At 45.7% G+C, this 21,058-nt stretch overlaps 1 protein-coding gene across 1 annotated transcript in view; it reads right to left on the bottom strand.

The window, feature by feature from the left end:
* The window catches only part of IARS1 (isoleucyl-tRNA synthetase 1), a 2,025,584-nt gene that overhangs the window by 1,482,630 nt on the left and 521,896 nt on the right, over positions 1–21,058 (bottom strand). The window contains exon 12 of the mRNA XM_069643896.1: positions 6,722–6,813. Coding sequence (XP_069499997.1) covers positions 6,722–6,813 — 92 coding nt within the window. The remainder of the gene's footprint in view (positions 1–6,721; positions 6,814–21,058) is intronic.

Raw genomic sequence — 21,058 nt, 5'->3', positions numbered from 1 at the left:
GAGATCCCCTGGAACATGTTGCAATGACAGGAAGATGTTCCGTCTGAGTGCCCATATCCAGATTTTCTGGGCAAGCTTGGACAGATTTGGCCACTGTGTCCCTCCTTGCTTGTTCAGGTAGAACATGGCTGTAGTGCTGTCCGTCCGGATTGGCACTGACAGATTTAACAGGTAGGGCTCGAACGCTTGAAGTGCTCTGAATACTGCCAGAAGCTCTAACAGGTTGATGTGATTCTTGGCCACTGAGTGCGACCAGAGACCCTGAGCTGCGTGGTGGAGATGGTGAGCTCCCCACCCCGTCAGGCATGCATCGGTTGTGACTACCGCCTGTATCTCAGGATCGTAAAAGGGTTTCCCCTTGGACAGATTCTCTCTTGTCCACCAGTGAAGGCTTTGTACAAGTGTTGGCGAAACGACCACTCGATCGTCCCACTGACCACTTGCCTGAGACCACTGTTTCGCCAACCATTCCTGCATGGGGCGCAGGCGCTCGTGGGGGACCAGCTAAATACATGCCGCCATCATGCCCAGCAAACGCATTGCTGTGCGTACCGTTATCTGGCAACCGGACTGATATTGCGGAATTTGCAGCATTATATTCCGAATTCTTTACTCGGAAGGAAAGGTCAACCCCTCTCGAGTGTCTAGGATAGCTCTTAGTAACTGTTTGGATGTGCTTGGCACCAGACTTTATTTTTTCTCGTTTATTGAGAAGCCCAATTCGAAGAGGAGGTCGATAGTCCTTTGAATGTTTGCTCTGCAAATAACTGGGGTATCCCCCGTGATGAGCCAGTCGTCCAGGTAAGGGTACACCGCGATTGCCTCCCAGCGTAGGTGTGCTGCTGCCACCGCCAGTACCTTGGTGAATACCCTTGGAGCCGAAGCAATCCCGAAGGGCAGTACCTTGAACTGGTAGAGCCGACTGTCCACCTTGAAGCGCAAGTACTTTCTGTGCGCTGGGAACATGGAAATATGAAAATAGGCATCTTTCATGTCCAATGTTGCCATGTAATCCCCTTTTTTAGGAGGGGGATTACCTCCTGGAGAGTAGTCATGCGAAACTTTTGGGGCTTGACATACTTCCATCGCGTCCTTTGCTAGCAGATTGACGATCTCCTTGAGGAGGATCTTCTGGTGGTCCAAAGAATGTATTTTTTGTCGTGGAGGATGGTTTCTGGGACGCTCCAACAGTTCTATGCAGTACCCTGCGGATACTGTGGACAGCACCCATCTGTCTGATGTGATCCCTTCCCAAGCTTGGGTGAAGTTGGAAATGTGTCCCCCTACTGGGGTTGCATGAGAAGGGACCCTGAACGGAACTTCACTGTTTTGGTGGAAGCGTGCCACCTCTTCTACTGGGACTGCCTCTACCTTTTCCATGTCCTCTTTTATTACCCCTGCCGTAACCCTGGGTAGACTGTTGGTTATTATTGCTCCACGGTGTACCCTGCCCCTGGGAATAGTTAGATCCTCTCTGGGAATTTTGGCCACGTGGGCGACAAAAATTGCCATTCCCTCTCCGATTAGGGGGTTTATTGGTTAGTTGGCCTAGGGATTTGAGCGTTTCATACTCGTCCTTGGCATTTTTCAGCGCGTCCTCGACCGCCTTACCAAACAGATCCGGCTCCACCGGTTTATCTAACAATGATGCTTGGGTTTCAGCTTTGAATCCAGACTGCCGTAACCAAGCGTGTCTCTTGATAACAGTTCCTTCTACTATCAATCTGCCGGCGTTATCTGCGGCATCAAAGGTTGCTTTTAAAATGCAACCGGACATGGCTCTTCCCTCCGCCAAAACTCGTGCCAACTGGCTCTTTAAGGGTTCTGGGGCAGAGTCTATGAGTGCCGCGACTTCTTCCCACTGATGGCAGTTGTAGCTGGCCAACAGGGTGGTGGAGTTGGCAATCCTTGCCTGGTAGGCGGAAGTGGAGGCTACTTTCCTGCCCAAACCATACAGTTTCTTGCTCTCCTTGTCGGGAGGAGCTTCGGACGATGACAAGCGTGTTCCAGCCCTCTTACGGGTGTTTGTAACAACCAGGGAGTCCGGCTTCAGATGCCCCCTTATATACAGTGGGTCTGATTGGGCTGCCCTGAAAAGTTTCTCAATCCTGGGGTTCACTGCTCTGGTGAGGTTAGGATTTTCGAGTGAAGGGTCAATTCTTCTCTGAATAGACTTCAGGATAGGGATGGCCTGAGCAACAGGCCTCCTTTCTCCCACCAACTCCTCGGCGAAGTCCCACTCCTCTTGAGCACCCTGGGTGTCCATGTGGAAATGTTCAGCTGCTCGAGCCAGAACTTCATTCAGGAGAGGTTGGTTGTTAACAGGGGAGTCGGTAACCGGGGGTTCCTTCTCTACCGGGGAATCTACTCTGTAGGTTTCCCGGTCGTCATCCTCTTCTTGGTCCTCATCATCCCCATAGTAGCCTGTACCAGTTTGTTCTTCTAACATGCCCAAATCTGGATCCTCACAAAAGGATGTCTCTCCTTGATACTGTGAGTAGGGCTGTACATAGAAGGGGTCCGAAGACCGTGTTGGTGTTTCAAACCGGGACTTTTTACTTGGAGGTATAGGATCCTTAGAGCCCGAGGGTGCTGACCCGTCGGGAGTATAAGAGAGAAATTGTTCAGGGTTTTTTGCATAAAAATCTGCCAATGATGACAACCTTGACATGACCCTGTCTATGTCATCACTAGACCATTCTCTAGAACTGGGAATGACTCTTTCTGGAAGTTTCTCTGACTTATTCTGACTAGACTTGGTGGTCTGAGCAGGGGTCTTTGTGATAGCAGAAGACATGGACTTGTCTGTCAGTTTATGAGTGGAGTGTTTTAAAGGTGTGGAAGTAGGCAGAGTCTGCTTCCTTTGTTGTTTTTCCCCCTCCCCGTGAGTGGAAGAGTGTTTTCCCTGTTTTTTCGCCCCTTCGGAGCCTTTCGACGCCTGGCTTCGAGGTTCGGGGGTAGTGTCCCTATCCTTCGAGTGTGGAGGTAGGGGCTCGGGAGCCGCCGTAACGCGGTCTGCGGGCGCAGACTCCTGGAGTGCGGTCTGGGGATGGAAGTCGGCTTCGTCCTCCGACGATTGAACTTCCGTTACCTTGGGGAGCGAGGCACTCTTGGCACCAGTGGATGATTGCCTGGAGTCATGTGGCGATTTTGATCGAGAACGCCCAGAGGATGCCGATGCTGTCATGATGCCTACCCCCGGGCATCAGGACCAAGGCCTTCAGCTCCGGGAGCAGGCATCCAGACATTTGTTTGCAGCCCTGGCTAGGGGCTGTCTGGTTTCAGTCCTGGCGCCTTAGGTGCCAGGCTCATCATAGAAATCAGTCCTGGCGCCATAGGCACCAGACTCAGACTTTACTTACCTAATGCAGACCATGCTGCAAAAGAGTCCAAGCCTACATGAGGCCTGGATGGGACTATTTTGTTACAGGGACTATTTTTTTACTCGGGCGTGGCTCTAGGGAACTTCTTACCTGGAACTACTTTGGAGGCCATTTAAACCACACCCAAACAGCAGCACATGCTTCGCGATATTCTGCATCCAGCAGCGTGCCGGTCACCGTGCCTGCAGCCAGCATCCAGTCTTCTGCCACGCCCGCGTGCCTGCAGCCAGTATCCAGTCTTCTGCCACGCCCGCCTCGAATCCGGAGCTCCTAGAATAAAGAAGAAAAGGACAAGGTTAGAAAACGAACTTGTCCGGGTCCGATCGACACCCCTGTGGGATCCAGGGGAGCGTAACAGATCCGGACCGTTCTCTATGTGCCTCTTTCCAAGAACTCGACGTGCGCGTCGAGTCCCGGTTGGACTTCATGTGTTTTGTGGAAGTGCTGTGGGAAGCGCTTGTGTCGCCGGGGGTCTTCCCCATAGCCGCCCTGCCGGACGACCTTCCGAGGTCGGGGACTTGCGCTCGGCTGTCTTTCGACGCCATAATGCCCTCGCCGCCCGAAAGCACGGCGTTGCTGCCATCGCTGAAGGCGCCCTCCGCTGCCATGGCCTCTTGACGCCTGGCGTGGTGGGCCCAACGCTTGATTGAACGGTCCTTAAGTGTTTTGGGTTTAAACCTACTACACGCTCTGCAGTTCGCGTCGGGTGGTCCCTCGTCAAGCAGAGATTGCACGTGGCGTGCCCGTTGACCCAAGGGTACTTGCGGTTGCAGTTGGGGCAGAATTGGAAAGGGGTACCCTCCATACGCACCTTGTGGCAGCGGGCTTGTAAGTGTAGGAATATATAAGAATGTACCTATATACCAAAAGAGTGTAGAGTATGTCCACCCCCCACTCTCCCTACTTGCAGGGCCGAGGCCAGCTGCCTTCCAAGGCCCGGGCCGAGGGCAGAGGCCTTCCGAGGCCCAAATCCGTCATGCAGCTGTCGACGGTCGAATTCTTCTCCGGGCCGGCGTCAAGTGTGGAAGTTCGGTGACTCGTCGTTGGGGTGGAGAAATGGGTAAATTTAACAATATTTAGCAAAAGTATGGCTAAGGCCAGGGAACTCCACGAAATGCTTCCGACCAGTATGGCGGAAAAAAACAATCTGAGGGTCCTAGACTCATGAGGGATCATGGGTACAGTGGATGTCACACTAGGGATATTATTACTGGCATGCCCTGTGTCGACGCCCTTTTTCGAGTTTCGAAAAACAAACTAATACTCCGCAGCTTCCACTAGATGTCGGCCTATGCACAGCATGTGATCTAAGTAGATTCCACAAGCCTCAGAAATAAATATATATATATATATATATATATATATATATATATATATACATACATATATACACACTTAGACATAGATTTGCATTTGAATAATATAAAAGTGTTCAACAGGTGAGTAATCGGATGCAGGGAAATTGGGAAGAATAGTTAAAATACTCATACCCAATTTCCCCTATCTTATGAACTCCAACCCCAAGATGCAAGTCACAAGTTTCCAAACTATGGTTTCTTCAGGAAATGCATTTCAGAACTGATGTAGCTGGCTGCAGTGGCGCTTTGAAAGTTCATTAAAGAAAGGTAATTATTTACTTCAAATCAGGCAAGTACCCCCCTCCAGCCTATTCCCAAGTTAAGTTCTAAGAAAGCATCATTAGCCCAGGTTTGATGACCAGATGCCAGGCCAGAGGGCGTATAGGGACAAGGAATCTACACCCAATGTTAACCTATGGTAAACAGGATGGGTTTCGGGCCAAAAAAGGGTATGTTCACTTACTTACCCCACTAACTCCAGATTATTTTTCCAGATCTGGACTTCTTCCGAATTCAGGGAGGACAATCTTCTGTTCTTGGTTGAGGGAAACCCAGGAGTCAGGGGTGCAGGTGTTACTTTTCGGGTCAGAATCTGGTTTGGTGAATACTTTGGCAGTGCAGACCCTTCAGGACACCACACATGAATGCAGAAAGATTGTTTCAGCGGAGGTCAGCGGAGATCCAGGAGTATTGCCCTGATGTCAACCTCAGACTCCTGGGCCGCCGTGCCAGGACCAGACTCCATCAGGTCTGGATCCCAACCCATTGAAGCAGGGCGCTGAGCATCCTGGCGGATGAACCCCGCTCGACAGTAAGATATTTTTGCATTGTTTGTCAGTCTTCACCATCGTGCCCACTAAGCCCACAGACTCAAGACAAAATGGGAGGGCCTGAGGAAGTGGTGGGGGGGGCACCAACCATGGCAATCCCCAAGCAGATAGATGGCGGCAGTCGGGTGTATCACCAGAAGGATGTCAGCTAATACCACCACCACCGGACCTCGAGCTCAGCACGACAGGCCCCCAAACAAAACGATGGCCACCAGCAGCTGCCCTCATCACCAGGCCACCAGGGACCCCACAGGCGATCAGGTCGGCCCGGCGAGCCCCACAGTGGACCAGAGCCACAAAAGGAGGACAGGAATGAGGGTACCCAGGCGCAGCTCAGCTGGAAATTCAGAGAACGGGCAGCCTCCAGCACTGGGCCATGCCGTGTACCCACAGTCCCAACTGGCACCCGCCATTCTCAGGATGGCCGCCGCCCAGAGAAGGAGTGGGGAGGGCAGCTGACATCTCTTGCCCACTGGGTCACCCCGGCCATATTGAGGCAGAGCGATTGCTTGAAGAGGTAGATCTGGAGTTCTTTTCTGAATTGTAGGAGCGTGGCGGTGAGTCTGATGTTCACTGGGGGTGGGTTCCACAGTCTTGGGCATAGGCTGAGAAGGCATGTTTTCTGGTCCTTTCATTTTTGCAGCGGGAGTTTTCATGACAAACAAATGCCAGACCATACAAATTGAGGATGTTGTCAGTTTTTCAAGTGAGTTCAAAACAGAAGGTGGGGCAGCCAGTAATTTATGCTACAGTGCCCATATGGAAGACTGAGGGATACTGATTATGCACGCACTCTGTGATTGTATGGGATCCCCATGAACACAGATTTGTGGCATATGTTTAGATGAGAAAGTATCTAAATGATATGGTGTGCAGCAAGATGCCCTGAGACCAAGTACTCTGCAAATGCCTAGCTACAGTCTAAAGAAATTAGTAACAAAACTAGCTCCTTACAAATTGAACATCCAAAAGGTCATATTAAGAGTTATCATACTGCCCAACTAATAGAATGGACTACTGTTTGCTCGTGAGTAATAATAGTTGGCGATCTATACTTCTACAATGAGTATAACACAAAAAACTAATGAACTATATACTATTAAATGTGGCCTTGCAGTTATGTATATCTAAAATTGCTCTAACTGCGTACCTCCAGCAGAAAGGATAGTTATGCTTGAAGGTGCCAGTAGAAACCAGTCTGCCTTGCTCTTTTAGCATCTTCATAATGTTCTTGTCAGCATCCTGTGGGGAAAAACATTGTTGAATGGAGTTATGATGGAGTTTACTAAATAACAGTCAACATATGCAGGTGGGGTAAAGTACACAAATCATTTAAATATGTCTTGATTACAAGATGCAACATGTTGGAGAAATGTAAATCCGTCTCTCAAGACTTGCCACTGGGGTGTTTAACATGCAAGTCCAGTGAACACAAAAAGGAAGGAACTTTTTTATAAATCTGTTTTGAAAATTTCAAGTACATAAGCCAAATTGGTCCATCAAAAAGCAAAAGCATGCATCACCAAAACACAAAGGTTCATCGCTTTCAGGACACCTATTGCCCCATCAATCAATGACCCCTACTCCTCTATCAATCCTTGCAGGGATGACCAACATGCTGTGGGCCCCATTGGGGAAGTCTTGTGCTAGAGCGCATGTGCTCAGGGGGATAAATGTTGGTCACAGATGACGGTGTTTGAGAGGCAGGATAAGGAGATCAAGGTTGGAGAGTAAAGCAGTATGGTGGCAGTAGGGGTGTCATATACAGGTCAAGAGTGTAGGATCCTAAGCACTCAAAACAGCAACTATTTTGAAACCACAACTATAAAAGTGAGCCCACTCTGAACATCACTATCAAGGTCATGCGTTTTCCATGCTTCAACAAAAATGGATTTAGGCAGCACAGACATGTGACCTTCGGCACTCTGAAATGATTGGCAAAAGTGAGAACAAAGGAAGAGTCTAAAACACTGCTGGAACTGGAACAGAACGAATATTCCATGTGCAGCTATGACAATGACAGATGCCTGGTGCACATAGGATCACAGTTCTACTTCTGAATGGCCTTGGCCCGATATGGTGCCTTCATATAGCTACATGCATAATCGGGTTCAAAGGCAAATTAGAGCTTAGTGAGCAAACCTGCACATGTGACTTGGCACAATAGAAAGTGGGAGGGGTGCTAACGAAGGCCACATAGAGAGAACAGGCCAGTTCTATTCATTAGGCTGTTCCACCGATGCAGGTAGGGAAATTAAAGTTACTTACCTTTGGTAATATTCATCCGGTGGATCCTCATCTTTGAAATACCATCCAGGCACAGGTTTACGCCTGCCTTTTATTCCCTTTGGCTTTCTGGCAGTGATGCAAGGCACACAAAGAATAAAAGCCTGGTGCTCCATTTTGGGTTTAATTTCTCCATCCAGAAACATCACAGAGGACCCAGTCTATGCTCTTAACAGGGAGCATGTGCTGGATGCATGGAAGAGGCACTACCTCTCTGTGAGTTTCTCATCTCCTTAACAACTGAATGTTTCCAGAGCGTGAGGCATACAAAACCATCTCAAACTTTCCATAGTTGTAGCTATGACAAAGCACTTAACTCTGGTTAGCAGATAGGTTGGTAGTAAAATACAGTTCTTCCCAATAGTCCCCCATACAAAATACACCACACTGCATAGTGAAAAATATGAACATTATCAAAACACAAATAGAATCATTTTAATTACTATATATAACACATCAGTGTTATATGGAGCCGCGATTTGGGGGTATTAAAGATCAAACCCTCTGGAAGTAGTAGAAAACAGCTTCTTGAAATCCATACTGATGAAACCAACGGGGGCTCCAAATGCAATTTTGCACCTTGAATGTGACCTCTGCCCTATTGAAGATCTCATACCCCCCTCACTCCAGTTTTGGACACGTTAGTGGACTGCACCGGGTGTACACAAGTACAGAGAATTGTGACCATTTTATGGCATTGGAAGGCAGCTGTTACATACCATGGCTAAAACATATTACATTCTGGTCAAAAACTAAATCTTGCTGCCTTGGAGGACCAACCATTTGCCATGGAGGAATGGTCTACTGAACTGGTGATGAAGGCAGGTATCCAGGCGTGTAGAGGATCCATCGAGGAGGCATGCCTCAAGCTCTTGTGCGGGCGACAATAGTTGAGAACTAAACAAGACTTTGGCAATGAAGAATAACTGGACATTACTACACTGGGCTATGCACAGTCACTTTACTTTGACTAACAAGCAGGTATGTTTTTTGCGGATTGCTGCCTATAAAAAGAACTGAAGTATTTGTTTATAGAGCGCTCCACACCCGTAGGTATATGGGCGCCTTACAAGAATATGCAGTTTTAGTTACAATACTGGCAAAACCATGATACATTACTTAACAGAGGTCTCTCCTTTTCACCAACAAGCCAGAACAATTATGTTGATATCCATATAGACCTTTTCAAATTTACACCCAACTCAAACTGAAAAAGTTATTCGCAACGAAAGTTACAACATCCAAAACTGCTGCAAGAACTGAACCACCCAGCCTACTCACCATAGGAGAACTGACTAACATCCACACTTTGGCAACACTGGAAGAAAGATCACCCGAGCTTTAAAACATGAATGGCAAAACAAGCTATTGAAGATATCCCTATGAAGATATCGGAACTCTAGAAAAAAAATCTAAGTTCATGCCTCAACTTTTTGTGGAAAACTTAATTTACACCTTTCAGGAAGCAGTTACACTGGACTTTCACAAACTGGAAGAGGCAGAGAAGACATCACATAAGAGCAGACCCAATCTCAGCACATCCGAACGCCAAGTACTACAGCAAATTCGTGCAAACAAGATCATAAAAGAAGCTGATAAAGGTGGAAATATCATCATTATGAATACCAAAGACTACATCCAGATGGCAGAAACACACCTAAACCTCCCGGGGAGGTATGACAAATTGAACAGCAATCCGCAGGCCAGTATTCTAACCAAGCACGAATTACTCTTAAAGAAATACCATCGCCAAGGGCTACTCACGGACGACGAACTGGGATATCTCCACATCATTCACCCAGTAACACCCACCCCTCTATCTCCTGCCCAAAATACAGAAGGGCTTCGTGAAAATTCCAGAAGGAAGACCGATTCTCAGCGGAATCAATGAAACACTTGGACATTCTATCAACACGTGTCCAGCCACTGGTTATATCTATACCAACGTACCGCAAGGACTCCATGCACACTCAAAATCCAGTCCGAAATAAAATGGAAACCTGAATTCTTGCTAGCCACACTAGATGTCAAAGCATTGTACACCGATAGACCACAAACCCGCGATACAGTGTTGAATTCTTACTCAGCAATGAATCAATATCCTTTTACTAACAGGTCGAAATGACCAAAGACTTTCTGGAATTCTCCCTATCTAACAACATCTTTCTCTTCAATGGGGACTACTATCAGCAAAAACGCAGAATCGCGATGGGAGCAAGCTACGCACCTGCACTGGCAAACTGCTTTATGCATAGCTATGGGAGCAAATTTGCCCTCAACATGCCAGAATACAAAGAACATTGCCCTCAACATGCCAGAATACAAAGAACATATCGTCATATGGTTCCGATACATAGACAATATACTCCTGATATGGAATGGCACTCAGGAGCACCTAGAGAAATATGTAGGACTGTTGAACTCCAACCAATTCGGGATCGAATTGACCAGCCACATAAGTAACACAATCAATTTCTTGGACCTAACAATCATGATCAAGGATAATCAAATTTCAACCAGAACCTTTCGCAAACCAACAGAGGTAAACTCAATTCTACACGCAGTGAGTTGCCACAAAAAAACAGTGATCAACAATATCCTTAAAGGGGAATATATAAGGGCTAAGACGAATTGAGACACAATGGAAACCTTTGAAGAGTGCACACTACTAGACAACCGCTTTGCAAAACGAGGCTATAAAGCACTGAATATCATTGATGCAAAAGCAAAGACACAAGCCATGCCCTAAATTTCACTTGTAACTCCAAAAGTTAGAACAAGGAATAACAGAGCGGATACCATCAGATTCGTAACCAGATACAACTCAGACAGCCACAAGATTCAATGGATCCTGCGGAAACACTGGTCACTCTTACTATTGGACCAAGATATTAACCCCATTCTGAAAACCTATCCAAGTATCTCTTTCAGTCGAGCACCTACGCTGCGTACGTTACTGAGTCCTCCCTACATGCCGGAACATAAGACCTCTATAACCAATTGGCTCACTAGAAGGACCACCATCGGCTTCACCAAATGTGGCACATGCTCGATGTGCAACTATGCAGAGAAAACGACTGCCAAATTTTGCAACTGCTAGGAATACAAAATATTAGATCATATTAACTGCAGATCCAAGTATGCAATATATGCCATCCTGTGCATATGCGAAAAGATTTACATTGGAAGTACAGAGAGATACGTGTGAGAATAAACACATGAACAGTATTCACTCACAAGACCTTAAACGGCCATTGGCGAGCCACTGTCAGAAACAACATCAGATGGATGATAAACGACAGATCTGATTCATTGGACTACGCACAATCAATTGCGGACCAAGAGGGGGAGACGAGACCAGAGACTGCGCCAGGAGGAAGCAAAACTCATTTGCAATTTCAGATGTACCAAAATTGGGTTAAACTCTGACCATGATTTCAATGTTTTCTTATAACATGCATGCTCTTAGGTATCCTCATACATCTCTTTCTACTCCCTTGTTTATACCCGTTCTCTCCCCCCCCACCCTCATTCTTGTCATCTATTGAGATATCACATTCTCAGGTCCCTTCTCTTCATTACCCGCCATTGCTCCTCACCATACATGCCTAACCCTATAGACATGACAAACCATGTTTGTCATATTTGGACAATCCAGACCACAAGTGTGGCTTCACTAATTCAATTCATTCCTTGGTAAATGGGGTGCCCTTGCCCCTTCTCTTGCTTCCTAGCATCCCTTTCACTCTTATCACGTTATGTATATTGGTTTCCAAAACCTAACATGACGTCCATGTGAGATGAGAGCAAAGCTGCTTTTCCATTAATTGCACGTTACAATAGAGCAAATGATTAGTTAGCCCAAGGAACACTTATATGCCACTTAACAAATGGCACTTTATCCTCACACACAACACAGAAAAACGAACTGGAACACTAATCAAATGGGCATGTGCAAAGACGCCCTTCCAATGTGCCTCCTTTGCACACATGCGCATGCAGCGACAGCATTCGCGGCACGCACATGCGCAAACGATTCTGCAGAGTCACGGCCATATAATGTAAAGCTCTCTCTGAGCTCCGTGACCTGCAAAAGAGCTATCTGCACCAATATGGCAACAGGTAAGAGTTTGGACTGCACGGACCATGGGTTCCCTTGTTAATGCTTTATTCCCCACGGACCATGGGTCCCCCTTGTTAATGCTTTATTCCCCAATCTTGCACAATAGATTCATTTCAATTTTGAATTTAAAACGAACGGCCAGCATGCCACAGCCCCTTTATTCATAAGCATTAGGCTTACTCTATCACCTGTAGCGGACCTCTGGTATTTTTGCCAATAAGGACCGGACAGCCACCTGCAAGTGGCCCCCATGAACAAACTTAAAATCACAATTGCCCCACGTGGATTCACCTCGGCAGAAAACCCACAGGCAGGACATACCTGGACCACTAGCCAATCCATTTAATTATGACACACCCTCAGCAAGTGCCACAATAGACACCTTCCTCGTGTCACAATTGAATGCTAGTAACAAGCACCAAATCTTCACTGCATTCACCCTTGTTAGTACTCTATATCTCCAAAGGGGATCCACAATTTGACCAACACACCAGTAGTACTGGGTAATTTGGGCTCTCTTTCTCACCAAGCTAGGACACTTCTATATGCCTCAACCATGCTCACCTTCACTTACCAAGAAGGCCCGTTAGGATCCACTGGCGGTCCTCCTTGGGTTTGGCCCAAACCTAATTCGAATTTCCATACTCGGTCAGTACAAGGACCAATCAGCTCACTCCCAATTTCTTAAAATTGCCAATATGTTACACCTTAGGTGCTGCAACTCACGACTTCTTTCTAGCCTTAAGGACTCTACAAGCTTAATAAGAAACAGTGCCAACCGGCAGCTAAAACGAGATGGGTTACAATTCCCCCAGATATACTACTATTGGTAAGCTCCCCATTTGGGGCAATACATTCCTTCAACTACATAATTTGCTTTAAAAAAAACATTTCCATGAAGGACATACAACTAATTTGCTTCCTTTTCTTGTTTCCCTCGCTCCACCTTCTCTCTCCCTCTCGGACCACTGCATTTATGTTCTGCAAATAATTGTTACGCCGTGCTGCATATCCAAATTTATTGTCATTATGTCACCAACATAATCTAAGTCCTAATGCAATTGTGTATTGAACTCACTTTCACCTTATCACATTCTTCACCACTATGTCACGCTGGCCACTCGTCACCTCACTACCTTGTGAAAACACTAAAGTGACTTCTGTGACCAACAATGTATAAATCTCAGCCTTGATAAAGACCCTTTTGGGTTGAAACGCGTGTCGGCTGACCACCTTCGTGTCACTATGTGTCCACTTCTTGGACAATACAAACCACATGTGAAGACACAGCAACCTGCGTGAGCTCCTTCTTATTTATAAGGGTAAAAAAAAACTTCATAACTTACTGCAAGGTAACCAGGACTCCTTTGTATGATACATTACTAGTTACAATACCGGTAGAAAACATGATAAATTACAACACCGTTATGGTACATAGTTCTTTCTTAATCACAAATGAAGAAGATACGTGAATATTTCAAGGAATTAAAATACAAATGTCAAGGTGCGTGGTAATGCAGTTTGACACAGAGAGACTGTATGTCAAACAATCCAGAGTGTCCAGTTTGTGGAGCACCTCTTGAAAGCTTTCATTTTATGTTGTTGTGCCATTGCTATTTTATTTTTATTTTTTTATTTTTTAAGAGTCAAATATTTATTAGCAATTTTTAGATTAAAGGACCTTTGTAAGACTGTGGCTGAACTGAACTTCAGTAAAAACACTGGTGAGAGCTGCATGGCATACCTTGTGGTCAAATACTTCACAGGGCAAGGCTGCAGAGGGTCTAGAGTGATTCAAGCCTAAGATTGTTTTAACTGTATCAGCTTTAGAGCACTTTGATGGTGTTTTTATTGGACGTTTAGCTAGTGCAACAATTACAAGATTTTAATATAATGGATCGTGTGATCGGATTTATATTTTTGAATTTCTTTACTCAATATTACGTATTTTTAACTAATTAGTGTCTACATGGCCCACATTTTGTAATGATGTAGTGGAATTCTTTGTAACTTAATTTTTAAGATATGTGTTTTAATGGTATGAATACCAAATAAAGCTGGAAATCAATCATACAACACACAGTAGGAGTCAGTTTGCATAAAAAGAGTAAAGAGCCAAATACAGAACCTGCCCAATCCTATGCCAAATGTATGCCAACTACATCATGGGAATCACAAAACATAAGTATAAGCTGATCGGAGAAAAAAGGAACTTTAGCCAACAGTAAAACACATTTACAGAGTCATAATCCGGACTCAAATGACAAATGGGACTAGTGCCAATAATCCCACACACCTCTAGTACACTGCAACATTAATGTTAAATATGTATATTGTATATTACATATAGCACCCGTTAGCAGTGCTCCAGATAACATTTGGAAATGGGAGTATTTTACTACCTATTTTTTTAAAGTTGGGAATAAAATGATTTTTTTAGGGAGTAAAAATGCGAGTCCAATTCCCAATGGGAGTATTTTTCTAAGCAGGTAAAATGTTTAACTGGAATACGGAAAGGTTTTTGTAATAATTATTTACACCTAGTAATTCATGAACATGTTTACTTCATCCTATCAGACAGTAATAATAGTAGATTCATCCTGGTGCACTAGTGGTGGAAACCTACTTGGAGATGTAGGAGTGAAAGAAGGGGTACAAGGTTCTAAGTGTCCGTTTCTTATTTATTGGTAGGAGTCTTTTTACTCCCTATTTTTGGGGAGTATTTGCCTATTTTTAGGGAGTAAAAGTGGCCGATACTCCCCTTACCGGTTGGGCTGCCTGTTAGAGTAGATTTCTCTTTATTGTGTGAAGTATCTACTCTCTGCAAGTCCCCCGGAACGGTTTTGCTGGACACCAGAATGCATTGCTAATTCTTCTGTGAGTGGGGGAACCTTTCTCCGCACTCACCCTTCCTTTTACTCTGGGGCTTGGAACCTTTTTGACAACTTTTTGGTATTTCTATTTGGAGTCATGCTTTCAACCAACTTTCTGGCATCTACATTTTACTGAAGCAGTACTGTATGGTGTTGCTGAGAGCTCCTAGTTTCTTAAAGATAGCAAGGCAAGAGGATATTTTTTATCCCTTGTTTTTTTATTTTCGAGATCAGCACACCCCACCTTCATTGGAGTCTTGAGGGGAGACACAATGCATCACCTTTCTCAACTCTACAGTAACCGTTACTGTGACAGGTCAATCTGTTCAGGCTGGTGGGAGTGTACCTTTTGCATTACTTTTTTGTAAACTTTTATCGTAGGCTGTCTTTGCAGCTGCAGTAGGGGGAAACAAGGGACACGATTTACCCAAAATGGTGGTCTTACTTTAAGCCCTGAGCACACTGACTTGTCCGTTCTGGGCCAGTCTGCCTATCTGGGTGTGGGAGAATTGTTATCCCTTAGTCTTTGCGCCAGGATTCCCAAGGAAAGCTTGCAAAGGGTCTCTGAATGCCTGGCAAGACAGGAAGTGACAAACTTCACTGTACTTTGTATTTTTTGTATTTATTAAACTTTTATATAGCGCTTTATGCCAAAGCGCTGGAGTATACTTGACTGAAACCAGACCAGACTGGGAAGCAGGCGGTCCCCATGGGACCGCCACTTCCAAAGTCTGAATGGTGCAAGGGACATGATTGGTGGAGTCAGCTAGTGTTCCTAGCTACATTCTGAGGTCCTGAAGCTGAAACTCAGTCGACCAATGGACAAAAGATTCAGAAGAACGAAGCAAGACACCACCATCTCCCTCTAAGCGACAGGGAAGATCCGAAGAAGACTACTCCCACCCATGGACTTGTGTGCCCAATTAGCCCCCAGACGAACTATAATTTGTGACATCCCTGGAAGAACTGCGACCTCCATGGCCTGCAAGCTCCCAATACCCGTAGTCCTGTGCTGCTCTTTTGTCCATCATCTCCAGAAGCACGGTTTTGCCTGCAACTTCGTGGGCATCCTCCTATACCTGAATCAGCTTGAATCAGCTCCTAAAAGATCCTTCATCAGAGGTGACGACCGAGAAACAGAAATGTTGACCGCCGCGACAACTGTTGCTCCTCAGAGCCTGAAAAAGACACCAACAAGCCGGAACCGCAAAGGTCCTCTGCTGGTCGTCTGTCAGCACGAGAGCTGGCACCGGATCCACTGAAGTCCCCTTCTGTCGCCAAGACAGAGAAATCTGTGACCGGGTCTGCTATCGCCTCACCGCTGGAACCATCCAGCTGCAATTGCTTCTTCTTTCAAAGGTACCATCTCCCCCCTGGTACAACTTATCTGGAGTCAGCTTGCTTGATTCAGTGACTGAGGGCTGCAAATGGCTTATATCCTGGACCCTCCCAGGTCCCCATAGAGTTACATTGGGATGGACAACCCACTGTGCTCTTGCAGTAAAACCGCCTGCCCTACAACACTGGTCCTTGGAGCAATCCTCCAGAAGGTTAATTCACTAAGCTACATTCTAAACAACATTTTTACTTACCTGCAAATGTAGTGAATACTACTGGATACTACCTCTCTGAACATTGTACTTCGCCTTCCCGCCTTTTTTCTTCATAACCCCAGATCGCTGGTGGCCCAGTGACCCCTCTGAACTTACCAGATAGGGTTGGACTCTTAAGACGGGCTTGGGTCAAAGTTACAAAAAGTTACTAAGCGTTTTAAAAGTTTGCATATATGGTTCAAGTTGGTTTGGTTGATTTGTTTTTCTAAAAGCTATTCTGAACATACCTTTATAAACCTCTGAATTATCTATTAGAGTATTGCAAGGGGTATTATACTGTGAACACAAGGTTTTCTACTTAACTGAACCTAGTACAACAGTGTGCATTGGGTATATTTGAAATAAATATATTTTTATCTGCAATGTAATAGTGTTTTCCTGAACCAGGGTGAGAGTTCTGTTTACCTACTACAGCCCTCTCTAGACTAAGCCTGGCTGCTCATCCACTACTACCATACCTTTCGGTAGTTCAGGCCAAACCTAAGAGGTGTAACCCTGTTCACCAAAGGTGGTCTTTCCTCACTTCTGTCACAGACAGCAAAGTTTGTAAAACCCCCTTAACGGCACCTATTTGGAGGAAGGAGTATGTTGCTTACCTGTAACTCCTCTTCTACAGCACTGTTCTCTTTCATGGATTCACATGCTTTGAATATTCCCCGCTGACAGGCAGGGAACCCTCCGTAACCTTAGTATTATAATATATAGTAAAGCTTTGCAGGCTCGCTTTATTAGCCCATCACTGTCCTTTTGGATGTATCATGCCCCATTAGGTAAGATTGTAATATTTGTGATAAATCTTCCTGACCTGTGTCACCCCCAGAACTTTTTGCTTGGACTTGGTGTGTATTTTCCCAGTGTCCCTAGGTAAAGGGGAATCTTTCCCCCCCCTCTCACCTAGGATTTTACTCATTTTATGGGTGACCGTTTTATGTCTCTCCATAGTGTATGGTTTGAGTTATGGTTTCCTACAACTTTTCGGATTAAGCTGGGTTGATTATTTATATAGCGCCTGTGTTTCAAAGCGCTTCAAGGCAGGTAGGGAACAAGGGAGAATACAGTGACATTCTTACAAGTCCTTGATAAATTCATAATGTGAAATTAATTATCGAAATCAGCCTGGCAACATTTCAGATAGTGCAAGAGCTTTTGACAATAAGGTGGGGAGGGGGGTGGGAAGGAGAATGAGAGACAAGCAGCTACATTACTAGGCCTGACAAACATTGAGGTAGTTTGGAAATTAACAATAGGTGGGGGGGGTGGGGAGGGGGGTTGGAGTCGAGGGAGAAGGAGAAGAACAAAACAAGTGGCTATCCTACAGGCCCAATGACATTTCAGATTGTGCTGGGGCGGGGCTGGGGGGGGGGTGGGGGAAACAGGTCCAGGAAGGGGGGGGGGGCGAAACAAACATTTGAATGCTATCATACCTAGGTCCGGGACAATTCTGATAGAGTAAGTGCATTGAAAAAGTAAGGGAGGGAGAAAGGAGAGGCGTAAAGAGCAGATAATAAAACTGTAAAAAAGAGCAGAGAAGCAGAGGGGAGAGCGAATACAGTTGCAGAGGTCAGTAAGACACAATGTTGCAAGGAAAAGAAATGTGAGCAAGGATTAGAGATGACGATGGGCACAACATGGTTCAGGGCCACCATGAGTACAAGATCCGGGGGGAGGGGGGGCTGTGGGGGGCATGGTCGAGCAGGAGAATTGAGAAGGTGAAGCACCAAAAGCCAATGAGGCCACAAAGTCAAATCCAAGCAATGGCAACAGGTCAGTGATGGTTAAACTTTAGAACTTTAGTAAATCAAGACAACTTCAACAATGGTTGTGGAGAAAGGGGGGAGGGGTGGGGTAGAAGCAGGGGAAGGCAGGAAGAAGATATCAGGCAAACCAGGGAGGGGATGGGAGCACAACGGGCAACACGGGGGAGTTGCCCCTTTGGGCTTCCCTGTTAATTTCTCTTTAATGTATTTGGGTGAACTACAGTTCCCAAAAAGTAAAGCAGGATTTTCATCCCCCTTCATATTTTATATATAGTGAGCCAGCACACCCCACCTTATGTGGAGTTCTAGGGGGGATTGCTTACTTACCTGTAGCATTTTTGTTACAATTCCAAGTTTACTTGACTGGCTGGTGGCAGTGGTTTTACCTTAGTGACTTTTCAGTCTTATTACTCGCAGGCTATTAAATCAGCCTTGTTAATGCACAGAAGGCCCACCATTTTACAAAAATGGTGGGCTCCTTTTTTTGCCATTTCTCGTTTGCTTGTAGTTTGAGGTCTTCCCCCCGACATTCTAGGTGGGAAGGAACTCGGAGGAAGTTTTGTCTTCAGCGGGAATCCTTTGTATTTCCTGCCAAGGCTCCAGTGTGTCTGAGAAGGCAAGAGTTGAGGGAAGAGTCCAAAACTCTGCAGCCCTCGTCTTTCACCTTGCTGAAAGGAACCCACTCTGGTGTTGAAAAAATAAAAACTCTCCCCGATCATAGCCTTAAAGGCCTGCCACACGACCCCCACTGTTTCCACCAATCCCTCATTATCAAAGAATCACACAATTTCTTCCCTGAATGTTCCCACAAGGACAGCCAGTCAGCCAATGGGAACAGGTTTCACTCAGGCACACCTCGAGACAAAGGACAGGGAAGTTTCAGGACCCTCCCTCACTTCCTGCCTTTACAGAAACACTGGTGCGTGGGTGGGATTCAGGGCTGAAGCCCGCCAAAGGGAAACTAAAAAAAGGACTCAAATCTGATGCAAATAACAGAGTTAAAGCCTAGAAGAAACTAACAGTAAATGGTGAAAAAAGAAGACAGGGGGCAATTTTGGGAAAATTGTCACCCTTGTGTGCAGCACTGCAGCAGACGTATCAGCCTAAAGATGCATGTCACTAGGAAGTAAACAAAAAACAGCTGCCACCAGACATTCAAGTGAGTTAGTTTAACCAAATGTTAGATGAGGAATGGGTTAAAGTAATTACTAGGTAATCCCCCAGCACTCCACATAGGGTGGTGTATTCTAGACCCATAAAGTAAAGGTAGGTAAGACAGGAGTCATCTTGCTATTCTTGGGAACAGTAGTTCACTCAAGAAAAAGTCCAAGGGACTTTTCAGTGGCACTGCACAAAAGGGTGCCATGTGTCAAAATCAAAAGCAGATGCCTATGGAGTTTACAAGACTCCATAAAACAGTAAGGAACATAGAAAATCATAGTCCGGAACACACAGGAGTGAGTGAGAAAAAGGTCCCACACTCAAAAAAAGAGCTGGGGGTCTCTGAGGTTGAAATGAAAATGATCCCCAACACTTGCCCCCCCCCCCTCACCTCCAAACTAAGCAAACAGAGGATTTAATCAACTCCTGGAGGAATCTCATGTTCCAGTGGCTCATACTTTCTGGAGAGACCATCAGGATTTTGGCGATTGCATCCTGACCTATTCTCAATGGTAAAATCAAACCGTTGGAGGCTGATAGACCATCTAAGTAATTTAGGATTTTCTCCCGTCATTTGCATTAACCATTTCAAGGGTTGGTGGTCTATTTGAATAAGGAAAGTAGAACTATACAAGTATGGCCTAAACTTCAACGACCACACAAAGGCAAAAACACTCATGTCTATAGTTGCCCACTTTGTTTCGCAGTCATTCAATTTCCTACTGATGAAGCAAATAAGGGTGTTCTCTGTCTTGCTCATGCAGTTGACTTAAAACTACACTTATCCCTGTGTTAGAAGAACTAGTTACTCTTACCTTGTAACGTTCTTTCGATGGGATGTTCCTCCGACGTATTCCTTATCTTAGATAGAAATCCTTCAGCTTTGCTGGCCTCGGAAAATTTTTTCGCCAGAGGGCGCTGCGCGTCGATGATCGCCGAGTCGATGACCCTCGACGGCCTCCGTGCCGACGTCGACGTCATCCTGCCTATAAAGGCCGCGCGCAGCGTCCGTTGCTCAGTTCCGTTTTGTAGTCCCCAGTAATGTTTTTTGGATTAGACTAATCACCTTGAAGGAGCATAGGCTGCAAACCCACAGGAAGTCATACTGCGGGGATGGATGGGAGGGTCGATAAGGAATACGTCGGAGGAACATCCCATCGAAAGAACGTTACAAGGTAAGAGTAACTAGTTCTTCGAAGGGATTGTGTCCTCCGACGTATTCCTTATCTTAGATAGACTCCCATAGCAGTGGTATTGTGACTGGAGGCGGGAGTAATAAAAGTTATGTTACCCTTCCAGAATGGACAGAGTGTAACACAGCCTTGCCGAATCTAGTTTCTTGACTAGAGGAGGAATCCAGGCTATAGAATTTGGTAAATGTATGTGCGGACGACCATGTGGCAGCCGCACATATATCTCGAATTGGCACCCCTCTTTGAAGGGCTGAGGATGTTGCGATACCCCTGGTAGAATGAGCCCTTAGATTTTGAGGAGGCTCCTTTCCTGCCAATTTGTAGCACTCCAGAATGGCTAAAATAATCCATCTGGAGATGGTTTGTTTTGTTATTGGAAGGCCCAACTTATGTCCTGCATAACCTACAAAGAGTTGGTCTGCTTGTCTGATCTTAGCCAATCTGCTGATATAGAAGCTCAAGGCTCGCTTAGGGTCCAGCC

This window comes from Ambystoma mexicanum, chromosome 2p, assembly GCF_040938575.1.
Source record: "Ambystoma mexicanum isolate Mex_15411 chromosome 2p, UKY_AmexF1_1, whole genome shotgun sequence".
NCBI lineage: Eukaryota > Metazoa > Chordata > Amphibia > Caudata > Ambystomatidae > Ambystoma > Ambystoma mexicanum.
This window is presented reverse-complemented; position numbering and strand designations above follow the sequence as displayed.